At 48.0% G+C, this 13,482-nt stretch overlaps 1 protein-coding gene across 4 annotated transcripts in view; it reads left to right on the forward strand.

The window, feature by feature from the left end:
• The window catches only part of PITX2 (paired like homeodomain 2), a 34,492-nt gene extending 22,102 nt beyond the window's left edge, over positions 1–12,390 (forward strand). For 3 of the 4 annotated variants that reach the window (XM_083754733.1, XM_083754734.1, XM_083754735.1), the window contains 2 exons: positions 6,565–6,770; positions 10,889–12,390. In XM_083754733.1, the coding sequence (XP_083610859.1) occupies positions 6,565–6,770; positions 10,889–11,452 (770 nt within the window). In that variant the 3' untranslated portion in view covers positions 11,453–12,390. Of the gene's footprint in view, positions 1–3,699; positions 3,988–6,564; positions 6,771–10,888 lie in introns of all 4 variants that reach the window. The other variant, XM_083754736.1, reaches the window with a different exon arrangement.
• Positions 12,391–13,482: the final 1,092 nt, after the last annotated feature.

Below are 13,482 nucleotides of genomic sequence, written 5' to 3' on the forward strand. Positions count from 1 at the left end.
ATTTCTTGAAACGGGATCAAAGTGCCGATCTTGTCTATATGGGAACAGACATTCCAGGCCACCGTCCATTTCCTTCCTCTCTCTCCCCAATCCCGTCCAGCTTGCTTTGCAGCGAAGGTGGAGGAAGCTTCCGCCCAGTCTCCCAGGGTGGGTCTCGCGTTCCCATCCTCGCTCGCCGCGCCTGGAGTGGCTGGTTGCCTCCTGCAACGGCTTCCATTGATTCAGAAGGGCCTCAGGGGATTTGCGTGGAGTGTGAACCCCCCAGTCGCCCCCGGGAGGTTAAGCAGAAACCGGGATATGATTAGTAAACAAATTGTGCAGAAAGGCGCTGGATTCTTATTGACTTACTTATAGGTCATCTGCTGCCGGTGCTGTGGGAAAAACTATTTACTTTACACATATACTTTATGATCTTGGGGGAATTAGAGGAAATTCAATAAGAAAACGGCTAGAATCGTTTAAAAACCCCTATTTAAAAGACTTAAGGAAATTAGAGTCTTATCAGATTAAAATCCACTACAAATGTAAGAATATTGTCTCCATCGAAACGCAGTGGGGTCTAAGGAAAGCGGTGGAGGGGAGAGACAGAGAGGGAGCGCCTTTGTCAAATCGCAGGGATAAACCACGTCATTTAAACACCGGGATAATGAGCAGAATGTAAATTAATTTGACCTTCTTTACCAACAGACTGCTAAAACAATACGCAGACTAGTTTAGCGGTCTCGAAGCGAAATGAGGAGGGATGAGATGGAGGCAGAGAATTCAGAGGACCACCATTAGTTTGGAGGAGGGTGGTGGTGATATTGGGGATGGTTTGCAGAGTCCCCCTCTCAGCCAAGCTGGGTGCTTTTTATCTCCACAACTTGGAGAATGGAGGCATTTGGACCAACTGCGCCTTAGCTTGTCCAAAAGCCTTCTGAGATGAGCTAAGGCGGGTTTTAGCGATACCATATGGAAGCTTCAACCTCGCCGTGGCCCTCAGGAAAATTAAACCATGGCAAAGGAGTACTTCTACTCGGGAGTAATCAGAGCTGATAACTGCGAATATGGAGTCAAGAGAGGTAGTTATTTCGTATTAACGAATGTGGGAGCGCAGGATTGTGATCTGTTGTATGTATGCAGTGCTTAGATGATTCTTGGGGCTAGGGAGAAATTTGGCAAAGTGCGTAACACTGAGGGATCCACTAGATCGGATGTGTTTTCTATCATCTTCTAACTATTGGAGTTAATTCTCTTTTCCTGTGTCGGTATAACAGCCTCCGTCCTCTCTCGGGAATCTCAGATCTAAATGGGCATTCTGGCCAAGCAAAGGATCCCCCCCAGCTTGGTTAAGAAAAATTCTGTTTCCAACGATTCTCTTTTCGATCCAGCAAAGATTGTGCTATATTGCCACACTTTAAAAAAAACCAAACCCGAAGAATATTAGCAAATCCCGCATGCAGAGCGCGATAGGAAGCTCATATAAGAGCATTTTTTGAACTGAATTGTCTTAATTAACCTAACTTTCTCTCTCGCTCTAATACAGATAGCTGGATAGACATATATTCTTGTGCGTAAGAATATATCAAAGTCCTTTTATCGTCATGGCAAAAATGTGACATGGTGCGTGTGGGGAAAATAATTCCGGGAGAGAGAAGGAACGGAAGTTTTCCTTATTGGGGATGCGATAGTAAAGAATGAATTCTGAAGACATTTATTGGGAAGGGGCTCCCACGGTTTTAAATAGCGCTTACCTGGGGTTACGTTCCAAAGACTTGTGGTGGGGTTCTGTTAGTGCCTGAAATCAGAGTTTAAACAAGGATCAAATTTAACCTAGCATATCGATCGTATAGTCTATTTATTTGGTTTTCACTTAACATAATTTACATTGTTTAAATTATATATATATAGGGTCGTCTTCTCCAGTCCGTCCGTCCCCAATAGCGTTTGAAGAAATGTATGGATGACATTATATTGGCATATTAAAATAACCGGATGATAAATTAATTTGGGGGGTTATTTTAACTGAAAATAAAGAAAATGATGGGACCGACCGCGCGATGTTATTGCACGTTGGACTTCTCACGGGACTTTCTCTCAACTTTTTCCCAATAATTGGTTTGCAAATTAATATGTTTAGGACTGAGTTACAAAATATGAAATAGAAATATGGTTTAATGGGTTCTTTGATTTTTTAAAAAATAAAAAGTATTGAATTTGAATGAAAATTTGCATTCATGTATATATTTTTATTACGTTTATATATCGCCCTTTCAAATTCTGTGGGTGGTATGTATAGACAATTGAAAAACTGGCCGTCTCTCGATATATATCTTACTTTGGACTAGTAGTAATTCACGTTTTCCAAAATGGCAATTTTAAACGATCGTGTTTTGTGTCAGTGAACATGGCATATTTCCCGAGTACTTTTTCATTCGTGACTGCGAGCCGTTCAGACGCTTGCCGTCTTAAGAGATGTGCTTTCCTCACGCTTCCAGCCGGCAAGCCTGCTTTTAAGGCTTGCCATTGGCTTGGTGGCGCATTTATTTTTTAAGATTTTCTCCTTAAAGTGCGATTTATTTTCTGAGTCGTTGAAACGAAGCTTCCGAGGCTGGAGAAAGAGTCTTTTCAATGCAGGAAAAACTGTCTCTCCCGGAGAGTTAGGTGTCGGTTTCCTAGCCATTTTATCAAAGTTATTTTCGGGGCACATCTAGCTGTCTCCTGATGTTTTTTTTAAAAAAGTAAGAGTTGGAAAGCGTTCTGCAAATTGCAAACGCCATCAGAATAAAATTGTGTTTGTGAATAATCATAACAATATTGCTTCCATCGGAGATGACTTTCCCCGTTCTTATTTTCTAACTCCCCACTTTGCTCCCTTGCAATGCAAGCCTTTGAGAGAAGACCTGACTGGAAGAGCGGTAGGGGAGGGGGGGAGACAAGAGAGCAAGACTTTTAATATAGCCCTGCCCTAAGTTTCTGATAGGGTGGTCTTATTATAGCCTTCGCCGGGGCGTAGCGCCTCCTGATTGGCTGCGGCGCGCGTCACTCCGAGTCTCAGCGGCGAGTCTAGGACGTGGGGGAGGCAGGAGGGAGGGCAGAGAAGGGGGACGGGTGATATCATCGCCCCGGGAAGGCCGCCTCTGGGTTTAAGTTGTTAGGCAAACAGGGAAGCTGCTGAGCTGCTCGGGGTCCGTCGCTCGCCTGGGCTGGGTAGACCGGAGCGAGGGGAGACGTGCAGCGAGCGAGAGGGGCTTGCGCAGCTACGCAGCGCTGACCGTCGAGGCTCCTGCTCTTGCAGCAGCCGCCCACGCCTTGGATCTAATACAGTCGACCTGCGCCTGTCACTCTGGCCCGGCCCTCGAGTCCGTCGGCAGCCTGGTGATTTATTCATGGTCGGCGCGGTCCGCCGCGGGAGTCTACGGCGGAGGGTGCCTTCGCTCTTCTTCGGGGTTTCTCCTGCTTTCGCCCGCAGAGGCTCATGCGACGGGGCGGCCGCCCGTCGGGAGGAGGTGGAGGAGGAGGGCAGCGACGGCGGGGGGCAGCAGCGTCGCCTTGAGAGCCGAGCAGGGCAGCCTGCTGCGGGAGAAGTGAAACTGACACAGTGAAACTGACAAGGAGGCGGCGGAGGAGCTTCTCCGGCCGCGTCTCCCGCGCCGAGGGCTGCGCCTCTGTCCACACACGTAGCGCGCACATCCACACCCAGTGTGCAGCCCCCGGCAGCTCGGGCTGGCTCCCGCAGCCCGATGAACTGCTTGAAAGAGCCGCTGAGACTGGAGCGGCTGGTAGCCGGGAATAAACTGTGCTGCTCCACCTCCCCTTCCTCCGCTTCCTCCACCTCCTCCTCCGCCTCTTCCTCCTCCTCCTCCTGCCACCACCACCAACACCACCAGCCGGCCCTGGTCATGGCTTCAGCCCTGACCCCCGGCCAGCCGCGCTCGGCCTTGGATTCTGCCAAGCACCGGCTGGAGGTGCACACCATCTCCGACACCTCTAGCCCCGAGGCCGCAGGTAAGGGTTCTCCGCCGGCTCCACGCTGCTTCGCTTTTCCTCGCCACACCATCTCGTTATTCTGATTATCAATACAGAGTCTTGGGGGATTAAACCAGTGTCCCAGTCCTGTGCTGGGGACGCATAGTGAGGGATTAGAAGGAGAAGGGAATGGAAATATAATTGCGGGTGGCACTGCCTTTGTAGCTAGATTCTGGGAGACATTTGGTTTCTCCTTTTCTGTCAGGAAACAGCGGGTGCGCGGGGAGGTAGAAGAGTTGCACACACGCCCGGCAAATCCAGGCATTTGTCACTGAGAGATAGAAACCTAGCAGGAAAGGCAGCGGGACCAGGGCTTGTAACTGGAATGCAGTCTCCGTCGTGATTTAGCCAGACCATCTCAGTAAAAGAGCGGTGATTGACCCTGTCACTCTGAAATGTATTTAAAAACAAACAAGCGGGCTCTCTATATAACAGCACTTACTGCATCTAGTACAAATGTAGTCGAAGCTCTAGGTGAAATTTAATTCCAATAAAGGTACTGTATAGGAACCCTGTAGGATCCTGGGGGGAAAGAGAGCTCAGATTTGCCCATGGATTTCCATCTATCCCTGGTGATTTCCTTCCAGTGAGTCTAATTTAATGTAGTAGGATTGGATTCCAATGAAATATGCATAGGATCGTGGTGTCAAAGGATCCTTTGCACGCTTGCTTGGGAGTAAGTTCGACTCGAATCAATGGGAGTTACTTCTGAGTAAACGTGCATGGGCTGTTAAACTGCTTCTTCAGGGGCGCACTTCAACCAGCCAGTCCTAGCTGAATACACTGGGACTTGCTTCTGAGTAAGCGTGTTTAGGATTGGGCTAGTTACAGATAGGTAGCCGTGTTGGTCTGCCATAGTCAAAACAAAAAAAATTCCTTCCAGTAGCACCTTAAAGACCAACTAAGTCAGTTCTTGGTATGAGCTTTCGTGTGCATGCACACTTCTTCAGATATGTTAGGATTGGGCTGTTTGATTGCAATCCGAATCGGACACTTACCTGTTGTGGACTGTTCTGTTAAACTGAGTGGAGCCTGGAGGATCGGCTACTTCAATTTAAGTGTTAACCGAGGATGCAATGACATATATCTTCATCCAACCCGATCCTACCCATGTTTACTCGGAAGTAAACGTGTCCGATTAAAATAAATGATATTTGCCTTAATGAAAACATGCCCAGGAATTGCAGTCGTATGTGCTACAGAGACTGCAACTATCACCATGAGCGAGAGTGTAGGGGTCTTCACTGGACTTAATGGGAGCCATCCCAACACTTTGAGATAAACACCTTTACTTCTGAAAATATGTTCCATCTTTAAAGACACTTCACACTCTCATTAACTTCAAGGGGTGGCATTAAACTAAGTTTTACTGCGAGCAGACCCACTTTAATGAATGAACATGCCTTTGTTTGGGCCATGGATTTCAATAGATCTACTCAGAGTAAAACTTGGCCGAATACCATGCAATGTAAGTGGAAGTTAGACCGAATCACCGATTTAGGACACATTATTGTAGCATAATTTCTGGATGCTTGATCCGTGAATCAGCACCAGAGTGGCCTTCTCTAGATACAGGAGAACGATGTAGCATAGCACACCAGTATGGCTGCAATCTTTGTAGGTATTTCGGAGGAGAGCCTCAGTAAATGCAGAGCCGTGTTCAATTTTAAAGATGTGCATGTGCAGACAGCTGTATTGATACAGATGCAATATACACGAAGTCTGCAGCTGTACAGCGTGTACTGTCAGTGCAAGAGGTATTTATACCTGTTACATATAACGAATGCATCTAGGTGTAACGCTCAATTGGAATTAATTTAGGGCAACCCTGAATCACATACTTCTTGTGGTGTGAGGGGGGAAAGCTTTCAGTGACATCAGGGAAGGACTTCCGTGTGCGTAAGAAGGTGGCCTTCAGATTTGCTGTATTAATCTCGTATTGGTGCACACTTTTCAAAGGAAGCACTTGGATTGAAGTCGATCTACATTCTAAAACTTAACTCCTGGGATATAAGTGGCAACGTTTTTAATAGCGCTGAAGGACACAGCCTGACTTTTCAGTCCGAAGCACAGTTACTTTTCAATTTATGGCCTTGGGTTTTCCTATTTATCTGGTGTGTGTGTGTTTCATTCGGATCCTAAGCGCGTTTATTTCAGCGCAAACCTCATTGCTTCCAAAGAGACTACTTCCGTAGGCTTTATTTGTATTACAGTTTTAGGAGAGCAGCTTTTGGATTGGGCTTGTTCACTCCTCGATCTTTAAATAAAATCTATCGAAGTAGATACCCTGCGTTCCGATTAGGCCTACTGGCTTCAAAACAAATGCGCTTAGAACCGCATGTTTCTCCGCTGGTTCGCAACGACCCGTCCCCCCCCCTCCACGGCTACTTCGGCTCAACCGCTTTGGGAAGAGCGCCGACTGCGGGCCGCGGGCCGGTTCAGCGGGGCCGCGGAGCGCTTGGGCTGATCCCCTTCTCCCTCCGCCCTTTTTCTCCCCGCCCCCCGAATCCCAATCCGCGCCAGCCTGTTGACCCGCGACTGCCTTTTCCTTTGCAGAAAAAGACAAAAGCCAGCCCAGCAAGAATGAGGACGCGGGCGCCGAGGATCCGTCCAAGAAGAAGCGGCAGCGGCGGCAGCGGACGCACTTCACCAGCCAGCAGCTCCAGGAGTTAGAGGCCACTTTCCAAAGGAACCGCTACCCGGACATGTCGACTCGGGAGGAGATCGCCGTCTGGACCAACCTCACCGAGGCCAGAGTCAGGGTAAGGGGAGCCCCGAGAGATCTGCTTTGTTCTGTGTGTGTGAATATGGATGTGTTGGGGTCCTTTGGAAGAGGCAGCAGCCGAGGCGAACGAACCTGAGTAGCTTGGCTGGCGCAGGGAAGGCGCCGCTTTCGATTTGGCCTCCTTTTCCAGGCGGGCTTTGGCCCCGCGCAGCGCCTCTCTGCTTCCCTCTCAGGCCGAGGCAGGCTGCCATCTTCCCCGAATATGATGGATGGCTGCGCGGCGTGTTCTGAACTGGATGTGTACTTTATGGGAAGCGTCGCCAAGAAAGCTTCCCGGGGCAGGCTCCGACGTGTGCGCAGCAGCCCGAGATGCGCAACACACGAGGCCTCTGACTCCATCGAAGGCACCCAAAACTTGCCCTTCCTTGCATTCTTCCTTCTTTCTCCCCACCCCTCGCTCGCCCCAAGCACCCTCAGGTTTCACAACAACGGTGGCTTTCTCCCCACCCACGCCACCCCTTTCTTGCCAAGATTGATGGATCGATCAGAGTGCTAAAACGCAGCAGAATCGTGCAGTCCCGTCTCCGGGAAATCAAAATGGGGGAAAACCCAGATCACAGCCCCAAGTCTGTATATATGGAAGAAAGTCCCATGAAAAGGGAGGCAGATACCTTCTTCGCTCTGTAGGGATAGTAAGTTGCAACGCGGTGAGCCTTTAAAACCTTTCGAGTTTAGCCTATTCCCCTCCAAGCCGGCTTGCAAAGAGCTTTAGAACTGGGCTGTTGCAATTCGTGGCTAAATTACTTTAGAGTAATCCCATTAGGATTGCTATGAGGTCAGGAGATTTGAGGATTAAAGTAAGTCCCAGCGCAATCGATTATGTTCAGCTTGTCGCTTACTCTCTTTAAAAACAACAACAAATAAATACATAAAACAGAAAATAAGGCCTCCTCCTCCTCAAATGTAAACCATGTTTGTTTTAGTTAGAAGTGTGGAAGTCTTCCCAAACAAATGTTACCTGGAATAACGACATTTGTAGTCAACAAGACTTACTCCCAAGAAAGTGTGTAGGGAATCAGAGCTTTTTTAAAAAAATAAAAAACGCCTGGTACCTAAGTTAGTGTAGATCCCGTTCATATCTCTGTTTCTTATTCCCAAGTAAATGCGATTAGGACTTGGGTGTAAACAGCGCAAAAATAATAATAATGCTTTAATATATATATATTTAAACTGCAATTTAAATTGGGGTCTTGGATTAGACCAATACGAAATGCGTATATTGCATTCATTGGAGGAATCAGTTTTTGCTACAATGCTTTGGAAATAAACAAATCGCAGAGATTTTAATTAAAAAATATGGGAGCCTGTAGAGTTTGGGCTCAGCTGCTTAGTGGAAATAAACAAGGAGTAATTAAAAAAAAATCTAAAGGGACACAGAGGAATCTGGCTGTGTTGGCTGTTGACTCAATTCAGGCTGGGTGTCTATTCAATAGCCGCGCATTTAAACGAAAATGTCTAGATTTAAGCCGATGGAGCCTCCTGCCCTATCTTTAGAGTCCCCCCCTCTCGAAAACAAAAGGAGCTTAATTTTATTGAAATCTGCCTCTTTTACTTCTAAGCAAGTAAGCGCACTCACGACTTTGTGACTTTTTGGTTAGGCCTAATTAAGGTTTTTACCATACCGTGGCTTTGAGATTTATTGATTTTTTTTGTAATAAATCAACAAAGCTACCTACATGGTGTGTGTGTGGGGGGGTGTTCTAAGTAACTGAGCGGGCAAAGCAGTTGGGTTTAGTGGGGTTTGTAATTCTCTACGAACCGTGGTTTTACTGGGGAAGAACTCGCTGGGGTGGCCTGCTCCCCAGTGAGGATGCATAGGAGAGCAGTCTCTAAGGGCGAAGAGATGCAACTAGGTCAGTTTATGTGGAAATGCGATTGTAGAAAAACTGGCTCTTTTTCTATAAGAAGCTTGCGCTTTTGTGTTGGGGGGGGGGAGTGTCAGCTTGCCCTCAAATCCCTCCTGCAAATGTGCTGGCCTGTAACGTTTTAAAATTATGACTTTGAAAACGCTGGCAGTGGAGAGGTGAACAATTCCCCTCCCCCATTTACAGGTTTATTTTCCCCACTTCTTTGAAACCTGGAGACGGCCATGCATGTGCTTTGGGGAATATAGCGTGTTATGTTTGGGGGAAAGTGTTGGTATTCGCGGGCGCTGGGTATTGGGTTTTATTAGGCGTCTGAGAGCGAACGGTGAAGTCGAAAGGGAGATTTGCGACGTAAAACACGGGCTGTGTAAACAGAACGGGAAGAGCCCCGCGACGGTTCGAATCCACATAATAACTTTGCAGGCGGCCGACTGGCAAATCAGGCGGCGGGATGTGGATTGGAGCGAGACACACGCCTTCGCCATTGTCTGCGCGGCGGAGGCTGTTGCCCTTTAGCACGTAGTGAAAAGGGCAACTTTGCCAAACGAGTAGAGGACAAGATGGGGCGGACGTGGTTTGGCTTTACTGGCGATTAGCACATGAAAGGGACTGGTCCCTTTAACAAGCTGTTGAGGTAAAGATTTATGACGGCTTGCCCAGTTATTTTTATTTCAAAAATATTATTATTGTTCCTACGTCTTGTTTCTAGAGAGGAGATATCGATGGGATTAAAAATGCATTCTGTTTGGGAAAGAGGGCTGAGATGGTTAAAAGTTGGATTCTCGGTGCAAACTCAGTGTTTTCTTTCTTTGTCGGAAATCGAGGGAGGGGGGAACTGAAAGGTGGAGGAGGGGGAAGGAGCCCATCCCCTTTGTTCGCGATCTCCCTGAACAACAAAATGAATGGAGTGCGAACCGAATGAAGGATTCCACCTACAAGCGAGCAGAAACCAAAGCGGCAGATAGATAATATATAGGACGTTTCCTTGGCCGGGTGTCAAAGCCTGTGATGAATGACACGAGCATTTGCACTACAAGAGATATTTTGTCATATATAGGTGGAGATATTCAAAAGCAGCTTCAGCCAGGGCCCAGTTAAGCGTTTTTCGTCCCTCTGAAAGGAATGAGGCCGGCGCTCCAAGGAGAAACAACGGGGATCTATTGCGTAGCTCCAGTGCATGCGGGATCAAATGTGCTCCCACCGCCACTGTAAATTGCTTTATCAGGCTGTAAAACGCGCTAAGAAAGAACGGGGGGGGGGGCAATGCTCTTATGACCGGTTTCTGCTTCGGTTTCTGGTGCCCCAGCCTTAACAGAAATACTCGGGAGTTAGTATCGCCAATTTAAGCGGGACCCAAGCAAGAATGTAGACCTGAGGATCCTGTGCACGTTTTCTGGGCGCAAGCCCCTCTGAGGGGCTCTGGGTTCCAGCCGTAGATCCCGATGCGATGCACGTTGACCGGAAAGTAAGTGGCACCGAGGGTCAATAGAGATGATTCCCAAGTCAATAAACTTGGACTGGCAGCCACAAGGTCGGCCCCTATACGTGTTTTCTGGGAACTGGGAAGCAATTCCCAATGTCTTCCAGCTAATCTCTGAGAGTACAGAAGAAGCCATAGGATCATAAACGAGGCTCCAATGATTTGCAGTGGCAGCATCAGGAAGGGGGAAAAACATGGGGCGGGGCAGGTTGAAACGTGAGTGCATTTTGTGGGTGCTTCCTCCCCCCTGTTAGATTTCTGGAAGAAAACATAGGCATCTTCTGCAGGCCCCCATCCTCAACGTATTTTCTCCGCCCAAATTGTGTCTGATGGCGTTATTACTTTTCAAGGCAGCAGGCTTAGAGGATTTGCAGCCTCGTTTCAAAACCGTCCCGTTTATGGCTCAGTGCGAGTTTGTACATGGAAAGTGCTTCAGGACTGTGTTTGGGGGGGGGGGTGTTAAGAGCCAACTGTGCGTGGTGGAAGGACGCTGTGAGAACAGCAGGCCCTTCTTGGGTTCTAGACTTTCCTCTACCCTTCATGCTGTACCCCAAAGTTGACGGAGCCCCAGGGCTCCAGGAGGAGGACATTATTGGTGTCCTCCTCAAAGTTCTGGAGATGCTTGCGCGGCGCGCGGGTCTGCTTTGCCTTCCCTACAGTGACCGGCTTTCTCCCCCCACCCCCACCCATCCTTCTCCTTGTTTTGTTGCCCCCCTCTTCCCGTTCACCCGTCGCTCCCCTCCATTGCAGGTTTGGTTCAAGAACCGCCGGGCCAAGTGGCGGAAACGCGAGCGGAATCAGCAGGCGGAGCTGTGCAAGAACGGCTTCGGGCCGCAGTTCAACGGGCTGATGCAGCCTTACGACGACATGTACCCGGGCTATTCCTACAACAACTGGGCCGCCAAGGGCCTGACGTCGGCGTCGCTCTCCACCAAGAGCTTCCCCTTCTTCAACTCCATGAACGTCAACCCGCTCTCGTCGCAGAGCATGTTCTCGCCGCCCAACTCCATCTCGTCCATGAGCATGTCTTCCAGCATGGTGCCCTCGGCGGTCACCGGCGTGCCCGGCTCCGGCCTCAACAGCCTGAACAACTTGAACAACCTGAGCAACCCCTCCCTCAACTCGGCCGTGCCCACACCCGCCTGCCCGTACGCCCCGCCGACCCCTCCTTACGTTTACCGGGACACGTGTAACTCTAGCCTGGCGAGCCTGAGACTCAAAGCCAAACAGCACTCCAGCTTCGGCTACGCCAGCGTCCAGAACCCGGCCTCCAATCTGAGCGCCTGCCAGTACGCCGTGGACAGGCCCGTGTGAGAGAGAGACAGGGAGGCCTGCCGCCTTTCGTCCCTTGTTTTGTTGTTGTTGTGGTTGCGTTCAGAAAACAAACAACTCCCCCCCACCCATTTTAAAAAAAACAAAACCCAGAGACACAGGAACAAGCAGGCGCACAATTCTGAATGGACGAGGGAGGAGGCCTCGCTTCCGCAATCAAAGGACTTGAACGTTCGAATCCAAAGTAAATGGGCACTAATGGAACGGGAGATGGAAACAGCGGAGTGACTTCGGAATTGAGACAAAATGTAACCAGAAAGAGAAGGGTTAGGGAGAGGCACAAGAGATACCACTGAAACTAGCGAGTTTGTTTTCAAAGGATATTCTCCTGCTACCTTTCACTGAAGAAGAAAAAAGTATTTCCAACATCTACAAGGACATATATTATAAATATATATAAAATACGGACAAACGTTTGAATCGCTATACTATGACATTTTAATGTTCCTATAAGCTTGTTATTTTTTATGTTTAGCATTGTTAACATTAAAATAAAAAAATGACGGGAAAGGATGTATATATATATCGAAATGTCAAATTAATTTTATAAAAGCAGTTCTTAGTAAATATCCACAGTGTTTTTAAAAGTTAGGCTTTAAAATAAAGCATGTTACACAAGACATTAGGGATTTCTTTTCTTTTTCTTTTTTTCCGCTTGCGAGCAAGGGAATGTATATACTAAATGCGAGACTGTATGTTTCTAACATATTATTAATTATTATTATTAAAAAAGAAGAAGAAGAAGTCCCATTGTGTGAATATCGGTTTTAGAATAGTACCTCTGGTGGATGCAATGGCGACGCTGAAACTGCAATGTAAACATACCCTGTGTATAACATTTCGTATAATAGTGTTTTCCTTTTCTGACAACATTGGAAAAAATGTGTTTTCTTTCATGGGAGTAAAATATACTGCATACAGTTTGGTCTGGATTTTTTTTTTAAATTTGTTCAAGCGCATAGAGGGATATCTCCACATATTGTCCAGCAGCTGATCTCCAGCCTCCCCTCTGGTGTGCGCGGAGGAAACCTTCCTGCTCACCTCGCCCGTATACAACCACCAAAGTCCATTGTTACTAGCAAATACGTCTTCTACGCCTTTCATTTTTAGTCTTGTTGGTGCAGTCCTATGTATGTCTACTCAGACGGAAGCCCAGCTGAGTTAAATGGAGCTGTGCACAGGATTGCAGCCCAAATATGTCGCTGGCGATGTAAAAGAAGGTAGGAAAGGGGTGGGGAGTTCAATCTCTACAAGGGTCGACCCCATAAGGTGATCGTTCTCCTCCCAAGGAGTTGGGTTCTGCTGTTATTGCCCTAACCTAACCCACCTCTGTTCAGAGTCCTGTTGACTTAAGGACATACGTAGGTGGCTGCCGAATACTGAGGCAGACCATTGCTCTGCCTCCCTCAGCAGCGCCAGTACTGGCCGGCAACTGCTCTTCAGAGCTTCTCCTGGAGAGTTCTAAACGACGCTCTTAAATCCAAGTGAAATCACTGGGACTTAAACTTTGTTTAACTTTGCCTTATTTGTGCCGAATAATAACAACTGAATCAATAAAACGGCCAGGTTATCTTCTTATCTGTCTCTCCATTGTCTGCTCCTACCGCTCTCTCTCTCTCATCTGTTCCTTTCTGAGGGTTAAAAAAAAAACAAAAACCAACAGAAATTATTTCCTTAAACCTGTACGGATCACCCCCACCCCTCCAGCAGAAACCGAGAAACCAGAGCCTGCTGTGTCTAAAAGCACCTCCGCGCCTCGCGTCCAGCTCCGCCAGAGGAATCCGGGAGAGGGTCGCTGGTTCTGGAGCACCTCCTTTCAGAAGGCTTGTCCTGCAATCTGTAGCCGAGGGGGAAAGGTCGCGCTCTTTGTGTTGGGCGCGTAGAGATATTGACCCATTCATTCTCAAACTGCTTGTTCGCCAAACGATACGGGATTATAGTTTTGCAAGTCTGCGGGTGGGGGGGGGGGAGAGCAAATCAAGATGAATTACGGCGCGCGCCCGGAGCGGGCA

This window comes from Podarcis gaigeae (genome assembly GCF_964106915.1).
Source record: "Podarcis gaigeae genome assembly, chromosome: 9".
NCBI lineage: Eukaryota > Metazoa > Chordata > Lepidosauria > Squamata > Lacertidae > Podarcis > Podarcis gaigeae.